We start from the raw sequence: 18,623 nt of genomic DNA, 5'->3' as shown, positions 1-18,623 counted from the left end.
ATAAAAGTAATTTTGAAGACAGTATTCACAGGTATATCTAGATAAGAGTTCACTAGCATCGTGATATAAATAACAGTAATTTAATTGTATTTAATTTTTAAAAAGTATTACCTAAGTTACAAACCAAATAAATCCTTCATTCTACCAAAAGCTGCCAAAGGCTCATCAGTATGAACATTCATAATCCATACGTATCACTTAAATTTAGATGCGTAAGAAAGCGCAAAGCAGAAGTCATCCCTCCACTAATTTGTACACATTCCCACACGATGCAGAAGAAACCTGCAGGTTTTCAACAGCCCCACTATTTTCAACAATGGCTTATGCACTAGAACAGATTTAATAAATTAACTCTCAAAAAAATTTTCTTCAAACCATATTTTCTATTAGAAAAATGTTTTAAATAAAGTGTTATTAATATGTAAGCCTTTATTAACTGGCTTACAAATTATTTCTCTTAGAGACACCTTTTAGCACATAATTTGCTTAGAATGAAAACAGATGGCTCTGTTCCCCACTAGAATTTTAAAATCTTCAGAATGAAGGAGTCAAGTCTAAAGAGGCTGCACAAATAAGAGATATTGTTTCTCCCTCCTCAGCTATAATTACTGCTAACTCTGCTTACGATTCCCACATATACATAAATGTTATTTTCAAGCTGATAATTTAAAAAAAAATCCTAACCTTGACTGTTAGAGGACATAAACATGTTGAGAGCCCAACTAAGTTTTAATATATCAAGGGATTAAGTGCATTAATTTTTTAATTTAAGATAAAGCATCACTCATCTGAGAGAATGTTAAATTGCTTTTTTTGCCGTCAGCACAATTGTGCACCCTGAAGCTACTTTGTGAAATGATGTGAATGAGTGCCCCTCGTGGCCTAACACAGTTAAATACAAACATCTGTCAATCAATAACTCCACACAGCCAGGTCCCCAGAAAGCTATGTTGAAAGGCAATGTTTAAAGCTGCCACTAAGATAACATTTTAACACTACGTACTATTTTTAAGAGTAGAATTTGACCCTTTATCTTAATGTTCATGCAATACCTAGCAACCAAGGTCAGACAGTGGAAAGTTAAGTTTGTTCTTAATAATGCAGAGAGATAGATATAAAATAGATAAGCTTGTCTCCCAGATGACTCCAGGATGGCTGTCTTATTTCTAATTTTAAAAAGCTATGTATGTCTTTATTACCCTCTTTTTCTTTCTTAAACAGACTTGAACGAAAGCAGATTTTTTTATAAAAAATTTTTGCATTTTACCATCATTTAGAGTGGTCATGAAATAAAAGGCTAACATACAGCCTCAGCCAGCATACTTTAAAGAAACTGTCATAACCAGAATTAACTCAGAAAAATTTATAGGAAAAGAATCAGTATGTTGACACCCAGAATGAACACTTGTTCACAGCTGAAACACTGGTTTACTAATGTCTGGGCTGGGGGGGAAGTTATCAAAACTTATTTAAGTAAAAACCAAAAAATTCTGCTGTACACCTGGTGATGTATTGTAAGAGGAAATAACAAGTATCTCAGAACCTTGTACAACAGGAATGTAACAGGTTTTTTTTCATATGTCACTCAAATCTAGTAATTATAGCTTAGCTAATTCAGCTGTATGAGACTCAATCATCTGTCCATCTTAGTTATAATCAATAAAAATGCTCCTGGTATAAGTCTACTAAGGAAAAGAATAGCAAAACATAAGCCACATCAACATGAGAACAGAACAAAATAAACCCCCCAACCCAGAAAAACAAAAACAGAACCTTAAACATACCCCCACTCATACGCATCCTCTCCCGGGGAGTCTGGTAGGAAAAGAGTTTGTGATAACAACTCTTTCTAACTACCAAATCTACACAGCAAGAATGCTGTATTATAAAAGAGATACCATAGCACTGAAGACAAAAACAGTCTTTCAGTAACACTCAAGGTAAGTATCAAACCCAGAGAAATTTCAGGCCCAAACAGGGAAGATATTCAAGCACGTATGTAGAGCTTTGTGTGTGTTAAGTCCACTGAATCTGAAGCAGCAGCTGAATCAGGGCCTCCAGTAACAAAAAGTAAGACCGATTAGTAGTACAACATTAATAGGCTGATGAATTAAATAGAAAGAATGCTAAAAGTTACAATTAAAGTACTTTGTTACTAAAATATTTTTTGACCTGGTGAAGGGTAGTATAATTTCCGAAGTGTGACAGCAAAGAAACATTTTATCCAATCCCAGTATTTGTTAGTAAGAAGCGGTAAGAGAGAGGAAAATACAAGAGCATTACCTTTCTACAAAGCAAGCCTTTCAGAAAACAGGAGTAATGGGTGTGTATGGGGGAGCACGAACGCCAATAGTACCTCTTATGACAAAAGACAGTGGGTACCACAGGCACTACACTGCATAGCACAAGGCTCTTAAACCCACACTGATATCAGTGTTATTCTGGGATCAAAGTCAGCAGTTAGGTCAACTGCCACTAGCAATACTAAAACAGTTTTGAAAAAGGAAGCAAAGTGACAGATAGAGGAAAAAGGAAAATGAAGAATTTAAGAGACTGCCCTAATGTTTACAAATCCAACAAATACAAGGGTGCAGCTACTTCTGTGTCTGTATAGTGCCTTATGACACTGGGAACTCTTAGGTACTACTACTGCAGCAAATAAACTGACCAATGACCTCCCTGTAACCGCTGAGAAGCACACGCTGAAAACAAATAACAATCTGTAACTGAGTGCAAACACATCTCTGTAGATCCACAGTGTGTAATACCTCCAACTCAGCACCCCTGTACGCAAAACTCAAGAAAGCACCAACACCTGACAGCATGCATATGTCCCCTCACCAAAAAAAAAAAAAAAAAAAAAAAAAAAAAAATCACATGCTCAGTGCAGAATCACTTTCTGAAGACAACAAAAAGGAATTCTGAAGTTTAGTTAAGACAGCATATGCACATCAGGAAACTAAAATAATCCAAGAGCATGCAAAAACATTTATTGGGAAATTCAAAAGATAAAAATTGAACCCACAGGTCACTTGACCACCTTCCTTTTTGGAAGGGTGCCCACTTCTTTCAGGAACTATCCAATTTCAGAAAAGAGTGACAGTATCGTCTGAGTACACATTCAAAACAGTCTCCTGTCAGTTCAGAAGTCATGTGACTTAGTATTATGTATCAAACTTAACAGTCATATATCAAGAACCTCGGGATCTATCTTGCAGTCCTCAGGGGTCTGGATTTGACCTTGCTGTGTAAGCCATTATATTCTAAAGGCTTTCTAATCAATGGAGTCTACAGCAGATACTCTCTTTCCAGAGAACACACTGCTGCAACAGGAACATAGCTAGCTCAAAATGCCAACATCCAGCTTTGGAAAAAATGAATGCCACAGTGAAGGGTAGCCAGCATTCAAGTAAAAGCTTGGTTCTGTGGCTTTTCTCATCAATTAATGAAAGGTGGCAGGACTATTCTTAGAACAGCATAACCTCTCTTTCTAGGCATCCTGAAGAAAGAACGCAGGGCCCTGTCTTTTCCAAAGACACTATTTTGACACAAAGTATTTTCTATTTAACCCAGAACACAGTCACAAGAACATGATCTCATTAATGTGAAAATTGGTTTCGTAAGTTAGGGAGAGGCAAGGCACCCCAAACCTTGCAACTATATATATCTTCATGTAAAATTTGATTTGAATACAAACAGAAACAAATTAATCAATAAGCCCTCCAGTTCTGCATGCCTGGAATAGAGGAGTGCTCCTGGCACGTAGGTGGAATCGAAAAGTTCCTACTTGTTACGTAGTGACCAACTGTGGCTGCAGAATGACTAAAAGGGAAGTCCCAAGGAATGGAGGACTGAGAATGAGGCATATGGTGAAAACAGAAAAACCATCCTTTAAATAAGTTATAGTACACAACTGCCAGAAGCAACTCCCCAAAGGACACAAAGAAAAAGTAAAGGTAATTTGGAAAAACAGTTTATCTGACTATATTAAGTTTTTGCAAAAATCACCCATATGTATGATATACACAAGGTGTAACTAAGAAAATGGAATCACCAGTGCCACACAAACCAGTTCATTTATTTACAAGTGACTTGCTTTGGGTCCCTGAATTTAAGGGAACAAAAGGAAGGAGATAAAGAAAGCTCCAATTTTATTGTGATATCAAGATGAAAAAGATGGAGTTACCATTTAGGAGACATTGAACAGTAGTTCAAAGTGAATTAAGCTTCCAGAAATGTTAGGGGAAGTCATGATGGTCTTGGGTGAAAGAAGTCTTCAGAGAGAGGTTAGAAGAAAATTATTAAGAATCTTTTGCTGGACTACCAATACAGAACTTGGGTAGGAAAAAAAAGGCTGTAGGAAATTGCTCATCCTTCTTTTATCTGCATGCTTAACAAACCCTTGTACGCAGAAGTATTTTGGACCATGCCTTCATATAGTTCTAACATTTATAAATTATCACACTACAGAAATTAACTGCTGAGTTCACCACAAAATATCGATTGTAAATCATAACTCTGGTAACTGGTGTTACTACATCCAATTTACTGTCCACTGCAGAGACAGGTAATCTGTGTGGAAGCCTGCACAAACCTGGTGCAGCAGCTTTCAATACCAGTCAAGTAGCTCTGCTACCAAGCTACATCTTAAAAGAAAAGATCTGTTTCAAGTCTCACTAAATTATGGAACCCTACAGCTGTGTAAGTGAACCTTGTAAAATACACTTGAAAAGTAATTCCCTCTGTGTTTACTATGTTCTTGTGCATGTCCAAAGATTCATCTACTAGACAGTCACTTTGCTGGTAGGAAGTAGGTAGATAGGAAATAAGCACTCAAAAGCTGCCATACCTTAAGAGAGCAGAGTCTACCACTGCTAGAGAGCAAATGAAAAAGTCCTATTCATTCTCCCCCCCACAGATGTAATAAAACAAAAAGCTACTTAAAAGAAACCCAACCACCCTAAGCAGCTAGAAGATATTTGCCAGTTGAATTGTTACAAGCTTTTCAAATACTTAAGGATTTACTACTTGGTAGCATGCTAACACTGCTAAACCACTCAAAGTGGTGAACTACAGGGGACTCCTGCCCCTAATATTCTGACCTAATTAAACACTAGTTTAGCTACAATCATGTATTTCTGAAATTCTATACTGTAAGTTTTCTTTGGAATTTGTACCTGAAGGCAGAAAACAAGCAGATTAGAATGTGGGATCACGACCTGCCTGCATGCTTTTTTCCAGAAAAACAAACAAGTGTCTAAGGCACAGTGACCATGGGCAGACTCTTACCTGTGCTCTCTCTTCATCAAACTCCAGGCAGCCCATACCATCCAGTCTCTGTAGATCTATCCAGCCTTTCCAGATTACACAGACACCATTAAGAATCATAGGTGCCTTCAAGTACACCTGAAATAAAAGCAAAGCACATGCTATGAGTTTGAAAGCATTTACACACATGCCTGCACAATGAAAATACTGATGCAGGAAGCTTCTATATGTATTCTTAGAAGAACATCCAAACCAGCTGGTAACACGAGACTCCACTTAACAGCTTCTCCTGCCTCCTTTCCAAGAATTCACTTTAATCAAGTGAGTGCTGTAACTTTTGCCTACTGTACTGGATGGAATAAATTTAAGCTGTGTTCTTATTTCATAAACTGGCATGCACCAGGATTTGGTTAGAATTCTGTTACTGCTTTCAGTTAAAGTAACTGTTTTTCTTGTCAGCTTACCTTTGTGTCACAAAGAAAGTGGCATGCTGCCAGAGAGGATCCTTTACAGCACATTTAAATGGTTAAACGAACACATGCTTTCCTACTCTCAAGCAGCACTGTATTTTCCCCAATACAAGCTCTTCCAACAAAGAACAACCACCAGTTTCAGACCTCCTCAAAGTTACAGACTAGTCAGAGTTTAGTAAAATACACTATATATATACACACCATGATAAAAATAAGAAAGTCTTCCTGTGTCTATTCTAGCACTTATGAAAGGCTCTTCAAAAGAAGCAGCACCAGATGATCAAAACCCATCTACAGCATCAACATGCACAGTGCCTTGAACTACAGCAAGGAATAATACATGAGCTTAAGGCCCTACATCTAGATAATGGTAGATGATACGGTGATTTAAAGCAGAAGTATTTCCTCTTCTAAAGACCAGAGATTAATCTCCACACAGGAAATTTAAAAAGCAGCAAACAACATTAAATGAGTTTGACACCTTATATCAGCCTTAAAAAAACAAAACCAAACAAACCACCCAAATTCACAGCAAAATTACCTGAACTGTAAAGAAAAATCAACCATCAGTAGCTATTTCAGCCTACTTGGCAAGTCAAAACCCCTCACAGAAGTTTGTCCACGTTGAATTGCCAGAGAGACAAACCATGCACACAGGCCTGCATCCACTTCAGATTTAAAGACTGCCTAGACATTCAAAATCCTGCCAAGCCTTTTCAGTCTTCAGAAGTGGCCCAGCTAGGTAGTGAAATTTCCACACAGCACCTCTTCTAATAGTTCTAAATTCATCCTCTGGCAAATCCTCAAAGTATAATTGATGTTTAGTGCTATAGCACATTTCAAAGCACTCCAACTGTGCCTACTTGCTCAGTTCCACACTTATCAGCTAAGGTCGCTTAAGCAGAAAGAGAAAAGGCTTAGAGATACAGGAGGAAGGTACGCCTGCCTTATGCAAAGGCTGTCCTGGTAAAATTAAGCACTGAACAACATTAAAGGCAATCCATATGTGGAAGAAAGGGAACCAATAACATGAAACCAGCTGTTAAACAAGTAACATTATTTGCCAGAGAAAAATACACATTTGATCTGAGCTTGATTTTTATAACTTAACACATTTCAGTGTGAAGTGACATGCTCTAGAAGTTTTAATTAGTATGATATGCAGTAGTAATGATATGCAGTAGCACAAAAATGAAGAAGTAAAGGTTAATTCAAACAATCTTCATATCAGCTCTCCTACTGCAGGGTCTCCATTAAGAAGAGCAGACTGGTTTTCTGCCCTTGTATTCATAGACTAGCTATGCAAGTAATCACACCTATGTCTTCCGTGATGACAGCACACTATGCAGGGTGCAGATCTACCGGTCAACAGCCCTTGCAAGCAGAGGCGTCAGAAACAGCATGAGTAAGACATGGACTACCAGGAAACCACCTCCCCCACAGCCCTCATTTTGAGCTTAATCATTTCAAATATATGAAATACAACATTACTCCCTTTCAGCAGTCTTCATTCATCTCACAAGAAATAAATGAAGTACACACCATCAATTTAGTAGATGCATTTAATTAGTTTAGAAGTGAAAGGCAGTTAAAGAGGCTGTTAGAATCAAAAAATCATTCTCTTTAAGAACAATGCAGAATAATTCAAAAGAAAAAGAAGCAGCCTAACCTAACTATGGTTCTGTAAAATGGTTAATACTAGTTACTTTTTGCAGAAGTAAACGAGCATTTCGTTGATCTTCATCTAGGGTTTACCTTCCACCTAGCCTCCCCTATCCTTCTGGCCCACAACAAAAGCCTGGGACATCAAAAGTTACATAGGACTTCCCACAGATGACAAAACCTAACTTTTCAAGTTGTCCAGAAGAACAGTATTGAAAGAAGTTGTTTCTTTGAGAGAAGTTGTTTCTCTGACAAGGAATCTCACGCTGCTGCTAACTGCCTTGTTTCAGCAGCTGTTCAGCTGCCTTGGTCACTGCAGCTGCTAGCGCATTACATGCAAACTTCGTAGCTCAGTGCAAACAGGAGGTAGCTCAGACAGAGCTGCTGAGGGCTCAGTACTTGAAATCCAATGCTCTGCGCTCACCTGGAAGCCTGAGCGGTGCTGGAAATTCTGTGAAAGTCTTCAGAAGTCAAAAGGGAAAAGGGAAACAAGTTGACAGAGCCGATGTGATTACTGATGTCTACTATCTGCCCTAAGCACACTGACCAACAGCTGAGCTGCTGACAAAGCAGCTTGTGAACCACTGGCATCCAGCCTGACCTTTGGAGATAAAGGGCTCTGCCCTTGCCCCTGAATCAGAGCCCTTAAAGCCTTACACCACTGGATTCAGTTGGTCTTCAAAACTCAGATAATAAACTTCTTTCACCTCTGAAAGGATTAATTCCTTAGCAAGATATTTGAAATTACTATATAATCATTCAAATTTAATATAATTCATATTGAAACCACATGTGCTTATGCAGGAACTTTTCTCTCATTAAAACACACAATAAAGCACACTGGTGCTTTTTCCTTTATTTTAGAGAAAGGAATTTAGACTCCTTTTCTCCCTTCTCCTCTTTCTGGAGAATGGAAACCACTTAAGACTGTAGCCAAAACCGTTTAACCACATCGTTTCCTTCTTTTCAGATAAAGCCATGCTGGTTCCCTTTCAATTTCCAGACTTAACAGAATTATTAATAAATTACTGTTCCTGTCTATGAGCACATGATCTGTTACGGCACCTTAGAAGCCAACACTAAGTTGTCTCTTAAAACCTTTCAGAATTCTCTATTCTGAAAATTGTCTTAAAGACAGTCACAGCAAGAGAGCAAAGGCACATTACTTCTGTAAAGACCCCAACTTCCCTCCTTAATATTACTGAGCTATACAATTTGATTCAGAGTAGATAAACAGACATCTTTGTTAGGATAACTTTTTCAAGGTTTTGTTACTAACCCCAGATTAACCACATTTATATAATTTTATAAACCCTCCCCACACCTCCAGGTGCTTTTCATAACAAAATCTGGAAGTCAGTCTTAAAAAACTCAGACACTTAGGTAAAAAGCACTAGTGAGCTGTAGGAAGGAAGAAGGGGCTGGAAGCCAGGCAACTACCAACTTCATATTCAGTGGATGAATGTAATACTACATAAAGAAACACCATCATAGGGACATAGATGAGGACAAGATATATTACACAGCTGCCTCTTTTTATAGTATAGCCCATTCTATAAACCAAATGAGGTATGGCTTTTCTGATAGTGGCAGTAGATGGTTGTGTAAGTTAAGAATTATTAGACACATGCTGAAGGAGGAGAGTAAATTTTCCCACATTCTGCACCCTCATTTTCCACACACTGGCACACCCAAAACTAGTTTGTTAGATTCTGAGACCTAGGCAGACTGTCGCATACCAAAATCTGCAATTTTTACTAGCTTATACCAGTTGAATTTTTATATAACAGCCACCTGAACAAAAGTTTCATTTCACCTCAAACTACATCTTCCATTTCAAACTCCTACTACAAATCAAAGTAGCATTAGAATTTTTTAAACAAAAAAAAAGTAGGCATGTTACTTTTACACCAGAAACAGGCTTTTAGTGTTACAACAAATATTCTGCTTGTGGACTGAACCACCAGCAAGAGTAAACAGTCTTATCTCCTGACAGATTATCCGGATGGAGGATAAACAGCACCATAAAGACACATAAACTTGAGAAGGTGCTGCATGTTAAGCTCAAAGTTGTTGAGCTGTGTTTGTGCTTTCTTGGCCTACCAGCTGGCTTGATCTCAAAGACCTCTGTGCCACACCTTCAATATATAGTGTATCTCATCTTCCTTTTTTCACTCTTTCAACTAATCTGTTATTCCTTTTCATCTGCATTTAAATGAGCAACCCTCTCAAACCCCAACTAACTGGGAGTTTAACTGTTAAAAACAGGTAGGGACTTGGTTCCTGGAACAACTGTTCGATCATATTTTAAAAAAAAAAAACTTGATTTGAATATAGTGAAGCAGACAGAGGACAATTCTCAATGACTTTAAAAAAAGCTGCTTTACTTGAGTACAAGACTCAAAACCTCAGTTTCATATCCTATTTTAGTTCTCTAGTAAATCCTTATCGCACAACACCAGGGTATTTAACTGATGTGCTACAGATACACTATCTATATGCTCCATCCACACATCCTGCAGTTACAGAAAATGTTCCTTCTCCCTAAAGCAACCAAGCCATTTCCTCCCCCAGAGATTGCACACAGCTCTCACCACCCACTGACTAATGAATCAGCACGCTCACAACAGCCACTGCCACCGAGGAGACCAACTTCACCCCCCCAGGAAACACCAGTCCCCAGTGAAGTGGTGCAGTCCCCTCCCTTCTGTTTTCATTTTCCCAGCACACTGGAGCAAAACGCATTCTTTCAAAGCGGCTCAGTTCTGACTCACCCTCTGCCTCATCACACACACATCTGCCCATTCATAACTGCTCACACAAGCTGCCTCTCTCTTGGTCCAGCCAAGTACGTATGTCCCAGTTCTGATCCACCTTCTCCTGAATCATACCCCACTTTTAAATATTTAAACAGCAGTCTCCCCAGTGACTTCATACATGAAACACTGACCCCTTAGAATGAAAAAACTGTAAACGCTTACGCCAAGTAAAAAAGATGTTAAATTGGTTAAAGCTAACCTCATCATTTCAGCTTCTCCACATGGTCTGCATACACTGAGTAAAAGGACGCTACCTATTCAAATAGGAAATTATGTATTCAACTGTTTCCTTTAACAGAAATCTGAAAGGAGTATATATACATTTTCATAAATAAAATGGAGCAGTCTTGTCATTCAGATTTGGCATGACTGTTCTGAACTGTGAAGTTGACTCAGTCCCGTCTCCCTCAAATACCAACATTCATTTTCATATATCAGAGAAGGGTCACTAGCCTGGCTTTCAGAAAGGGGGCAAAGCATGGAAGGAAGCAATCTATGAAGCAAAAGAAAAAAGCTTTTCTAAAACTTCGCAACAAAACTTAGATACTAAAATTCTCAATTATTTGGGGTACAGAATAGTACCTTCGTTAGTGTAACAACAACTGAAGTTACAGCAAAAGCTGACAACTCCAAACAAGGCATCAGACTACATGTTCAGATATCGATCACTCATTTTAAAAGAAACTAACAAAGAACCAAGTTGTGGGCAGAGTTTATAGCATTTATCAGACTTTAAGTTGAATTCTGAAACAAAATCCTTATAACAGTTTTAACAGGGAATGAAACAGTTGGAAAGAATCCCATTTAGAAAGTCACTATGAGTGAAATAGACTTCTTAGTGCTTTTAATCTTGGAAAAAATAGACACATCACTACAAATCATAAGAGCTCAAAAATCCAACAAATTTAGATCAATCCTCCTGTCTCATGCCTCAAAGCATATTATTATTCTTCATTTAAACACAAAAAGAAAATGTTTTCTAAGTTATTTTGAAAGCTGCATCTTGAAATAGCTTCCACTACATGAAAATGAGATTTTGTTAAAATTTAAACCTTATACTATTCTGTAAAGATACAAAGGAAACTATACTTCCTGACAAAACAAGAGTCTTTCCTAAACAGTTGTACATGGATGACCCAACTGTGGCTTTCAAGATGAATACAGCTCAAAGTTTCTCAGGGGTGGCACTTACGTCACAACTGTATCGCCTCACTGATGATGGGCCCTTGCTGGTCCACAAGTGGTTGCCTGCATGGGTCTTCCAGGCAAGTGCTGGCCAGAGCGGCCGGGCTGCCCAGGGACTCGGCGGTGGGCACAGCACACCCCTCAGTGCTCTCTGCCTGTGCCCCGTCCCTGCAGCTCCTCCTTTTCGTGACTGCACAAGGACATTTCACTTGCAGCTTCAGACCGTGTCAATAATTTGAAAAGAGGCTGGCAAGATCAAGAATGACCAGGCTGCTGTAGTGCCTGAAACAGTCTTTGGAAAAAGACCATTTCAACTTTTCAGTTTTCTTTGCTCTACATTACCTACACATGCTGTAACACCCACCCAAGAAAGACAAACAGACCATAACACAACCACCCAGGTATTAGTTTTTACGGAACACAAGAAGAATTTCTAGGAAGAACGTTTAACATTCAAAATGAAATAGAGTTACTCTATTTCATCAGCTATGACAGAAGTCGATTCCTCAAGCAAAACCAGAAGTATCAACAAAGCAGCATGCTTGCTAAGAGTCTCAATCTAGACTCTTATGCTTAGAAAAAAAAAGAAAATAAAAAGTTCTAAATGCAGTCTTTCATACCACAGTGTTTTAAGATTACAAAAAGCAGTGGAAATACAAATTAACCAACCATGAGGAACAAAATATCTTGAAGAAAAGAATTTGCTGAAATACAAAATAGCCCATGAATTGCTAACAGCCTTTACTAGAATTTTAACAGCAACAAGTAAAAACAGCTGAGCACAGGGCTGATTTAACTATTATGTACAACAAACCCCTGCAAATAAGCAGTTAAAATTGTTGTTACAGATTTTAAACCCCTGTATTTTCCCCCTTCAGAGCAATATATCCCTGGCTCATTCTGCTTCTGCATACTACTTCTGTTTAAATCATAGCTGCAACTTTATTAATTGACTTTCTCAGAAATATTTTTAATTTAGTCTGACCCTTATCAAAATACTATACTTGCCAGACTCAGAAGTCAGAAGAATACAATTTTTTTAATCAAAGTTTTAGGCTCTTAGATGCATTTTCCCCTCCACGGGAAACTATAAATTTATACATGCCTATATATGCTAATGTCAAAGATGATTCAACATACAGCGTGAAAGGCATTTCACAGCCAAGAAAAAAAAAAATCTCAAAAAACTTCTGCAGTTAAGTTCCATTAGAGAACACCAACAACACACACAAAAAAAATCAATTTTAGTTCTCTAATTAAGCAGAAGATGTTTGGATAACAAGTGATAGCATTGCCTTGGCATATTCCCTGAGGAAATAATGCACTCCAATTCACAACTAGAAAATCATCTCATAAAATACTTACTACAGTTTTCAAATTCGTAGCAAAACCCGATGGTCTAGTATTATGTACTTCAGCCAAATTTTAAGTATGCTTATATAAGTCACCTGTTTTCATTATGAATATCACTAAAGTTTCAGAAAATGCCCATCTACATAAAATTCAGATGCAACACAACCTGTTTTTACAAATCTATGTAGTAGAAATATCCATGTATGGACTCACATTAAAAAAGTCTTTGTAAGCACTGTCAGAGCTGTGACAAAACCTCTCTCAACATGCTTTCTGTATTACTGAAATACTACAGTGATAGTGTTTAGTTTCTAAAAGTTCAGAAAAAGAACAGCAGCAGAATCTTCCTCACTTTACTGGAGAGACAGAATTTACACATCACTTTTAGAAAACCTGGTATTTTTATGGGTTTTTGGCGGTTGGTTTTTTTCTGCGTAGTTAGCTCAACTATGTAATCGTGACTCCTTTTCAAAAGCAGATCAATGTTTCAATTAAATTAGGCAGGTTACTATTTCAGTTAACTAAAAACAAGTCTATAACTAAGAACAGATAGGAAGCATTAAGGATGTCAGAACAAATGCGATTAAAATCTGTAGAGATTACAGCATTTTATTCCTGGATCAAGATCACTGGTCAGTACTTATGCTTAGAAGCTAGCAGAGAAAAAACACTAAAATGCTACTGCACAGAAATTATATTCATCATTTAATAAGAAGTCTCCAGACACAGTTCGTTGTTACAAAATACTGCAGTTGCTGGACTGAGCAGGAAGCATACACTACACTCGCCAAAACCACCAAAAAAGCCCCAATAGAAAGCAAAAAGTAGATAGTTTATTTTCACAGTGTCACTACAAAAAGATCTAATGCCTCCCAATACGAAATGTGTCTCATGCTCAGACTCACTCCATTTGCCTTCAAAAAGACAAAAACCAAACACACAGCTGGAACTGAGAATCAACAAGATTGGAACGAACAGAATATAAGGATAATCTGAAAGGCAAATACATGCTGGGGTTTTCCCCTGTAAAATTCTAGAGGGTCTTTTATCAGTACATCTTTACCACTAGATTCTACATGAGAAAAGTGACTGGATTTTAAATCTACTCTCCCCAAAATGGCATGCATTAAAAAAGATCCATTTTTTCTTGCAACATGTAAAAAGAATAATGTTTTTGCAGCAAAACATCGCTAGGAGACCACTGCTGCAAGTATGCACGCATGTAGCTGACAAATGCTTATGCTCACAAAACCAGTTAACTAACAGGAACACACAATGTTTTGTGCCATGTTTGCAGACACATTTTCCAGACAGAAATTCCAAAATTGATTGGGAAATTAGTTCTTCTCAAGCTTTCAGAAAAGAGCATAGCAAAAAGCATCTGTAACTAGAAACTCCAATAGAGGGCTGGAAGAGCGGTTTACCTAAAACATACCATTTACACACCATGCTACTGGCGTGCAAATAAATAGCTCATTAAACCTGTATTTTTGAAGTGAAAATTTGAAACATGTAATGCAACTACTCAACTAGAAGATACCCGATTGTGACAACATGGGCAAGCAAAAAATAAAAACCATCCAGGAACTGACCCGAGCAGGAGAGAGGCAAGAATAGTTGCCTCTTCTGCCCTTTGGCTTTCATTACGTTCTTGAGCATTTTGACAGCCTCACCCTTCCCCCTTAAGCAGGATTCAAGTCTGGAAAAACCACATGAACATTTATTCAACAAGTTGTGCTGCATCAAGCCTTAAAATAATGCAAGTCAGTAGTTTCTTGTCTTTTGTATACCATAACAACTATGTAGCTTTCATCAGCCAATAAAATTTCATAGTGTCATAATTATTCTGTAATCGGCTTCTGCAGAGAAACATCATTAGCAATGACTAGAAATTTTCTTTAAGAGTAACTAGCACTTTCACATATATGTTTAATATCAAGTTCTCCAAACAGCAAAATCTTGAAAAAACCCACCAGTTATAGTGAATAATGGAACTCCAGCTTTGGTTAGGCAAAATGCAACAAGAATTCTCCCAGTACAAGACGAGGAAAGGACAGAACCAACACTGTATGACCCACAGGAGAAGGGAACAGATTTAAACTCCTACCTGCTATTTATTTCTATTCCCTCTAAATCACCTACTGATTCATTTTTCTTGAAGTTCAAAAAATTTATAGCCGACATGAGCTGTACTTCCTCAAAAGTCTGATTCTCAAGTTCTTAGGTATCAGAACAGAGCTTAAAAAAAAATTCACGCTGCTGAACGCTCTGTCAGGAAAGTACCATCCTGCATGTTTCATGAACAGCCTGTCCTAAGACCTTTTGAAGTGATTAGAACCATCAGCTTTCTGGTTTGCTATAACCAAAATCCTGATAATTTTCTGCAATGAAAACCCACCAGGCTACGAGGCTGTGCAATCCCATTGCAGGGTACTGTACTCTGATTCCCCTAGTTGGAAGCATCTGGAGAAGAGATGATTGCCCACTGGCCCTCTACCCAAGTAAAAATGCTTGTCCTCAATATTGAAAAAAAAAAAAAAAAAAAAAAAATCAGAGAAGCATGCAAGCTTTATAAAGAAATCCCCACGCGCTCTTTAGTAGCATGAGAAAAATACACTACTATAGTTGTTTAACTTTGTCTAGATGCCTTCCTGCCTTAGTTTTCCTATTCTTAAGCATTCTTTAGGCTTGTATTAGTCTTCCAAAAATAAAAGTCCCATATTGCCTCAACTGAAGAATGTAAGCTTTTTTTAAAAAAAGAGGAATACATTGGCTGAAAAGCAGCTAAAGATTTCTTCTTGTCATCTCCAACCTGTTTTGTCAAACAACACTGGCTACTCCTCAAAGAACACCAAGAGGTATTTCATCAGGACAGAGAAGTCTCCATCAAGTGTTCCAGAGCTGCTTTCTTCCTCAAATTTCAGACCTAAAAGTATTCAAAATATGCAACAGACAACACTTTGTCCTCAGTCACTGTATTTCAATAGAAAATTAGAAGTTTAATGACCATTACTGTAAAGATTATACCAGATCTAAGAACTCTTTCTGTCACCTTCCATAGGTTTTATGTTCTATATTTATACTGAGATGAACAGATAAAACAAGTCGCATTCCCAGAAGTCCCACAATACAGAGCTGCTGCCTGCAACTGTCTAAGCAAAGTATCTTACATACAGAAGGCAGACGTTCAGCACAGACTCCTCAAGTAGTTACAATTTGGATCTTATACAAGTCTAGATTCTACTGTAACAGAAAATACACAGACTCTCTGCTTAGACAAAACATCTGCAGCATCAACTATTCACCAAAAAATCCTTTCATTAGCACTCATCTTCTTGGAATAGCAGTCTTGTGCAAGAGTCTATTTTTTTTCCATATTATTGTCACAGTACATATTTCACCAGGCCAACTTGTTAAACATCAAACATGCAATTATGCAAGCTAATTAGCTCATTTTGTTACTTGTTCTTTGAACAATAAAGCTTGAAGAAACATTTCAGTAACTTTTAGAAAAATGACAGCTTCTTGTAGCAAATGTTTCACCATCTTATTGAATTTTTATTTTTTTTAATAAGAAGTATTAAGTGGTTTTCACAAAGAACAGACATCCTCAACAGCAATGCTCTTAGTTTTCTCATTCATTTATAAGAAGAGCAAGGAAGCATAATGCTAGCAACTTTGCTTAGTAAGTGGAGACTGATATGCAAACAAGAAGATTCAACAGTCCAAGTGTCTGGAATTCTTCCAGTGTCTCTGCTGCAGAGATCTCAAGCACTGCTTTCATCCACACAGCACTCATCTGCCCTTATATATAGCTGGTTCTCAAATGCAAAATTTAGCTCACTAACTCTGGTTTTGTTCTTCTTCCGGGAAACTTTAGGATGATGGTATGAATAAATTTGAAGTCTTGTCTATACAACTCTAATGGGTGTGTGTAGTCCACTGGAAAAAATTCAGGGTAATATAGAAAATATGACTTAATAACTGCTTCTACAACATGTAATAAAAGCTAAACAAAAGCAGGTTTACTGACAGAGCGCTTAAGCACTTAGGAACCTACAGAAAGGGTTGATAGGTAGGCATCACCAACAGCACAGCCATGCTGTTCATGAGCATTGTTTCACAATGGCATCATCACTGTATGCACTGTAATGCATGAACAAGGCTGTGTGCAGTAACAAAAGTATACAGAGTATGAGGGAGTGAAAGGATTACGGGGAAAAGGCTGTGGGTACTGTCATGTGAGATGCCCGGTGTGACTCATGCTCTAGTAGCAGAGGGCACCCTACAATAAATCACTCTTCATGAACAACTGTCCAAATCTCAGCCAGCAGCTGCTTGCCAGAACAGGACAACATGCACCTAACAAGCTTTGAGCTCTACAGGTTTCTCTTCCCAAAACCCAAGTTCCTAACTGTTAAAAAAGTGGATGCAGACAGAGGCACCTCCCAATTCTGAGGTAAAGTGAAGAAGCAAAGATACACTATGACTACTTATGGAGTGTCAATGAAATAGCTATCCTCTATGCAACAGCAGGTCATAACAAGTAACACCTCAAAGCATCTAGGCAAAACAAGAGAAAGTTTCACTCTTCTCTAAAGCAAAACCAGTATGGGAGCATAAACAAAGAAATTACATATCTGGGAAAAAAAAAAAAATGCAAGAAAAACTGACCAGTCTCTGCTAAATAAAAGACTCAAGCACAAACACAATAATAAAACCTAGAATCACAAGCACCTACGGAAAACTAGTATTTTACCCAAACCATATAGATGATCCTAGATGAAAACTGATCAAGAGGACCATCCAGGAAGTGAATTCTTCTCATTCACCAAGCCTTTGCAGGACTCCCACCACACAACTCCAAGAAAAATTAAGCTGTTCAGGCCAGGCTGGGTACAAACTGGATACACCACCACACCCATTTATCTGCTGTCAGAATAACCACACACTGACTTTCCTGTTTAAAGCTCATGGAAAAAGCCTGAGAAAGAGAAAAAGGAATGACAGTGATGTGGGCTTCATCTGGGCAACACCACTCCCCTTGGCCAAAGAAGATAAAGGCACTTTGCAGGGCTGGAGCACACAGTTCAGCAGCTGATGTACTTTCACTGACCACCAGCTGCTCTTCACAGAAGAATCTCCCCAGTTACCACAATGTTTTGGGGTCATCGGGGAGAGCCAGCTAGGAGGATGAACAGCTGTTGTTTAAGGGTGCTCAGGAAAAGCACCAGCTCTGAGGACAGGTACCAGTCAGATGTTTCCTGCTCCATATTCCTGGAGCAAGCTGAAACTAAGCCAGGAGAGGAATTCTGTATTGTTCTGCTAGCACAAGGGGAGAGAACAGCAGATGAACATGATACAAATCTGACCCAAAATAGCGTTATCCTAACCCAACAGTGCATTAAGGGACTAGCTAAAAAAAAAAAAAAAAATCAGTCAAACACCGTACAGAGCTACAGAATGAACCTCAGCTTGATTTCAGACCTGAAAGCAACAAAGCTGTTCTGCAAGGGAAAGTGTTTATGACAGCTCCTGGGAAACAACATGTCCTCACCAGATGCCCTCACACATTAAGAGAAGATCCACAAAAAAACGCCAAGATACCCCTTAAAGGTTGACATTTGCTAGTTTTTTAACCAAGTTACATCTTATGTGCCCATATGCCTCCACCACCTACAAACAGCTCTGTGAACTTTTCTTACGTGATGCAGCACTGTCTCCTGAAGTGCTTTAAACGGAGACCTTCACAATAATTTGAAGGAGTATTAAACTACTACAGACGCTTTTTGCCCAGAGACTCAGTGGATTGCAAGAAACACATACAATTAACTACCAACTGTAAGAACACTTTGAATGGTGA

At 38.2% G+C, this 18,623-nt stretch overlaps 1 protein-coding gene across 6 annotated transcripts in view; it reads right to left on the bottom strand.

The window, feature by feature from the left end:
- Positions 1 to 18,623, bottom strand: part of CBFB (core-binding factor subunit beta) — a 43,413-nt gene that overhangs the window by 15,369 nt on the left and 9,421 nt on the right. For 5 of the 6 annotated variants that reach the window (XM_074913532.1, XM_074913531.1, XM_074913533.1 and 2 more), the window contains one exon: positions 5,290 to 5,406. The exons of the other annotated variant lie outside the window; for it this stretch is intronic. In XM_074913532.1, the coding sequence (XP_074769633.1) occupies positions 5,290 to 5,406 (117 nt within the window). The remainder of the gene's footprint in view (positions 1 to 5,289; positions 5,407 to 18,623) is intronic. 6 annotated transcript variants of the gene reach the window in all.

The sequence above is a fragment of the Athene noctua genome, chromosome 9, assembly GCF_965140245.1.
Source record: "Athene noctua chromosome 9, bAthNoc1.hap1.1, whole genome shotgun sequence".
Lineage (NCBI taxonomy): Eukaryota > Metazoa > Chordata > Aves > Strigiformes > Strigidae > Athene > Athene noctua.
Note: the sequence above shows the minus strand (reverse complement) of the source record. Positions and strands in the feature narration are given on the sequence as shown.